We start from the raw sequence: 4,273 nt of genomic DNA, 5'->3' as shown, positions 1-4,273 counted from the left end.
ATGAATGAACCCTGTCAGGGTCTTCACACACGTCTGCCTGGTGTTGTTGTTGGTCTCCGCGGTCACCGTCGGGTCACCTCTCACTCCCAGAGTTACGACAGGAATTCCTGATCCACGCTAGAATACCGCAGGAATGCAGGAGTCTGTAGATGACGGCCGGACATGTTTCCGATCCGGGCTGGGTGCTGCGGGGCGAGCGTGCGCAGGGCGAGCGAGTGCACCGGCCGGCTCCCGGCTCAGCCCTGACGCCTGCTCTTCTCCTGATTTAGAGGGCGCGTCTTGTTCCCTCTTTGATCCTGCCGAGCCGGGCCGAGGCTCGTCTGGCGTGATCACGTCTGACATGTTTCATATCTGCGCTCCTCTCCCGCTGCCAGGGCAGCGGCTGCCTGGCGTCCTGCTCTGCTGTAAAAGTGTCAGGGGCTTCAGGAACACGCTAAGAGGTCTGGAGAGAGGAGGGGGAGCCAGGGGAAGATAGCAGGGGAGGCTGACTGCGTTAGCCAAGTGGTCTAGGCTGAACTTCCTGTCTAGTGTTCTGGAATGGGGAGGGAGCCTGTCTGCCTGTCTGTCTGTCTGTCTGTCTGCCTGTCTGTCTGTCTGCCTGTCTGCCTGTCTGCTGTCTGCCTTCTGCCTGTCTGCCTGCCCGCCTGCCTGCCTGTCTGTCTGTCTGTCTGTCTGCCTGTCTGCCTGTCTGCAGTCAGGCAGGGACGTGATGTGTGCTCTCAGTCATGCGGGTGTGTTTGTGGGGGTGTGTGTGTGTGCTCAATGATGAGTGTGTGTGTGTGTTAAATTATGTGTGTGTCAGGATAACTAGATAAATACAGTAGCACCAAGGCCAGGGTGGTAGAGTCTTTGAAGATGTGTGTGTGTGTGTGTGTGCGTGCTGGCCAGGCGAGCCAGCCTGTCTCACAGTACTGTATTGATGTGGGTTCTCCTCTCTACACATGCTAGTTAGGCGGCGCCTCTCTCTCAGAGACAATTCTGCTGGGTGACACACCTGTGTTTACAGTCAAGCCATCGTGTCAACAGTGTGTGTGTGTTTGGGTGTGTGTGTGTGTTTGGGTGTGTGTGTGTGCGTGACAGTGTGTATCTGCCGTACAGAAACACAGTTGCCCTGGCGGGTGGACTGTGACAGAGCAAACATGTTATTGAGCCGTGCACTCCTGTCATCGGGACTGTACAGTCACCACAAACCCTGGAGGACAAAGGGAAGCTCATCTGTGGCATTAGTACATTCCTCCTTCGTGTCGTAATGTTGAAGTCAACATGCTTGTTTTTCTTGTTTGTGTTTTTGTTTCTTTATGTATATATATATATATATAATAGATGTTCAGATGGACCAGAAAATGGAGTCTGTTCTCCAGATCCTGGTGGATCAGTTCAAGCCGAGGGCGGACCTGCTGCGGACGCCCCCGCCCACCTCCAGCTCCAGGGTCACCGTCATGAAGCGCATGGGAGTCAGCATGGACGAGGGGCAGTGATGTCATCACCGTGGGACGCCGGCGATGGTGATGTCATTGCCACGGGACCACCGTGGCCTCCAGGTGTGGAGATATCAACCGCCTGGCTGGCTGGGGGGGAGGGTGGGGGGCGACGGGGGGGAAACCATACAGGAGAAACTAGGTTCCCAGCAGCCCCCTCTCTCCCCATTCACAAACCTTCCTCAGCTGTTTTCTCTGTCGCTGACTTTTGACCCGAGAGGAGAGGAACTTGACCTGGGCTGGGATCCTCCACCTGAGGGTGTCTTGAGGGCGTTGGGGTCAGGTGACACCCAGGAGTGTGGCCTGAGAAGGCTGGTTTTCCTCCCCACTGTGTTCTGGGTGTGTGGGACTACAAGGGCTTCTTCTTTCCTGTCCACAGCCCCCCCTCCTGTCCACAGCCCCCCCTCCTGTTCCAGCCCCCACTCCTGGTCCACAGCCCCCCTCCTGTCCACAGCCCCCCCTCCTGTCCACAGCCCCACTCCTGTCCACAGCCCCCCCTCCTGTCCACAGCCCCCCTCCTGTCCACAGCCCCCCCTCCTGTTCCAGCCCCCACTCCTGTCCACAGCCCCCCCTCCTGTCCACAGCCCCCCCTCCTGTCCACAGCCCCCACTCCTGTCCACAGCCCCCCCTCCTGTCCACAGCCCCCCCTCCTGTTCCAGCCCCCACTCCTGTCCACAGCCCTCCCTCCTGTCCACAGCCCCCCAGGCCTGTCCACAGCCCCCCAGGCCTGTCCACAGCCCCCCCTCCTGTCCACAGCCCCCACTCCTGTCCACAGCCCCCCCTCCTGTCCACAGCCCCCCCTCCTGTTCCAGCCCCCACTCCTGTCCACAGCCCTCCCTCCTGTCCACAGCCCCCCAGGCCTGTTCCAGCCCCCCAGGCCCAGGCTGTGTCACCATGCTCCACACAGCTCCTGCTTGTTACACGCCTATGAGGCAGGGCGAAGGAGCCTTCGCCCACTCCAAATATTATCCCAGAGCTAAACAGCTCGTTTTAATGAGGTCATTAACAGGCAGTGAAGTGTGAGAGCCAGGGGTGGACGCCTCGCACAGAACCACCGCCGCCACGGTTACCGAGGAACTCTCCCCGATTCCTGCTGATGATCTTGGCACCGTTGCGCCGGAGTAGAGGAACACGGCGCGGCCACGCCTCCCTCCATGCCGGGCCCGTTCAGGCCTGTTTGTTTCTGGTGATCGGGTGACATGGAGGGAGGATGGCCTGTGATGTGTTGACTTAGCACTGCGCTAGCCACCGAGGCTAGCGGGCTGGGGAGAGAAGGGAGAGCCAGGATGTGATCTGGCGTTGATTTACTGTCATGGCTAAGATAATAAAAATATCCAGAGAGGCATGGCAGGGTCCAGGGCTGAGTTACACACGGACAGAGGAGGGGCCGTGCCAAGGTTTTCATTAGGATATTTCATAGAAGTGCCCCCCCCCCTTCACCCACTCACCTTTTTCAGCCCCCTTCCCATCTCACACCACGCTCAAACCCTCTCTCCACTCCTTCAAGGTCTCCAGAAAAAAAGTGTGCAATTTGAAATAAATGTGTCCCATTAAAGATCTGCTTATTTTTCTCTCTCCAGCTAATTACGTGCTGAATTCCTGGTAAGGCGAGATTACTGTGTGCGAGTGACTAATGAAAAGAATAAGTTGGGTGGGAAGAAAACCTGCGTAGAATTCAAACAGCAGGTAGGAAGGAGGCGTGGCGCTGTAGGAGCAGGAAGGAGGCGTGGCGCTGTAGGAACAGGAAGGAGGCGTGGCGCTGTAGGAGCAGGAAGGAGGCGTGGCGCTGTAGGAACAGGAAGGAGGCGCGGTGCTGTAGGAGCAGGAAGGAGGCGTGGTGCTGTAGAACAGGAAGGAGGCGTGGCGCTGTAGAACAGGAAGGAGGCGTGGTGCTGTAGGAACAGGAAGGAGGCGTGGTGCTGTAGGAGCAGGAAGGAGGCGTGGTGCTGTAGGAGCAGGAAGGAGGCGTGGCGCTGTAGGAGCAGGAAGGAGGCGTGGCGCTGTAGGAACAGGAAGGAGACGTGGCGCTGTAGGAACAGGAAGGAGGCGTGGCGCTGTAGGAACAGGAAGGAGGCGTGGCGCTGTAGGAGCAGGAAGGAGGCGTGGTGCTGTAGGAGCAGGAAGGAGGCGTTGTGCTGTAGGAACAGGAAGGAGGCGTGGCGCTGTAGGAACAGGAAGGAGGCGTGGCGCTGTAGGAACAGGAAGGAGCGTGGCGCTGTAGGAACAGGAAGGAGGCGTGGTGCTGTAGGAACAGGAAGGAGGCGTGGTGCTGTAGGAGCAGGAAGGAGGCGTGGCGCTGTAGGAACAGGAAGGAGGCGTGGTGCTGTAGGAACAGAAGGAGGCGTGGTGCGTAGGAGCAGGAAGGAGGCGTGGCGCTGTAGGAGCAGGAAGGAGGCGTGGTGCTGTAGGAACAGGAAGGAGGCGTGGTGCTGTAGGAGCAGGAAGGAGGCGTGGTGCTGTAGGAACAGGAAGGAGGCGTGGTGCTGTAGGAGCAGGAAGGAGGCGTGTGCTGTAGGAACAGGAAGGAGCGTGGTGCTGTAGGAGCAGGAAGGAGGCGTGGCGCTGTAGGAACAGGAAGGAGGCGTGGTGCTGTAGGAACAGGAAGGAGGCGTGGTGCTGTAGGAACAGGAAGGAGGGGCGTGGCGCTGTAGGAGCAGGAAGGAGGCGTGGCGCTGTAGGAACAGGAACCCAGAGCTGCTGGTCTCGGTGTCATCCTACAATATGTTCAGGGAAGTGGGGAACAACAACCAAACTATGTAGCTATGCAAGCCATCCCATAATTACAGCAGGCACAT

General features: G+C 58.6%; 1 protein-coding gene across 1 annotated transcript in view; it reads left to right on the top strand.

Moving 5' to 3' along the window:
* The window catches only part of kcnq1.2 (potassium voltage-gated channel, KQT-like subfamily, member 1.2), a 28,989-nt gene extending 27,078 nt beyond the window's left edge, over nucleotides 1-1,911 (top strand). The window contains exon 10 of the mRNA XM_062460758.1: nucleotides 1,324-1,911. Coding sequence (XP_062316742.1) covers nucleotides 1,324-1,478 — 155 coding nt within the window. The 3' untranslated portion in view covers nucleotides 1,479-1,911. The remainder of the gene's footprint in view (nucleotides 1-1,323) is intronic.
* The last annotated feature ends 2,362 nt before the right edge of the window (nucleotides 1,912-4,273 follow it).

This window comes from Osmerus eperlanus, chromosome 5 (genome assembly GCF_963692335.1).
Source record: "Osmerus eperlanus chromosome 5, fOsmEpe2.1, whole genome shotgun sequence".
NCBI classification, from domain to species: Eukaryota; Metazoa; Chordata; class Actinopteri; order Osmeriformes; family Osmeridae; genus Osmerus; species Osmerus eperlanus.
Note: the sequence above shows the minus strand (reverse complement) of the source record. Positions and strands in the feature narration are given on the sequence as shown.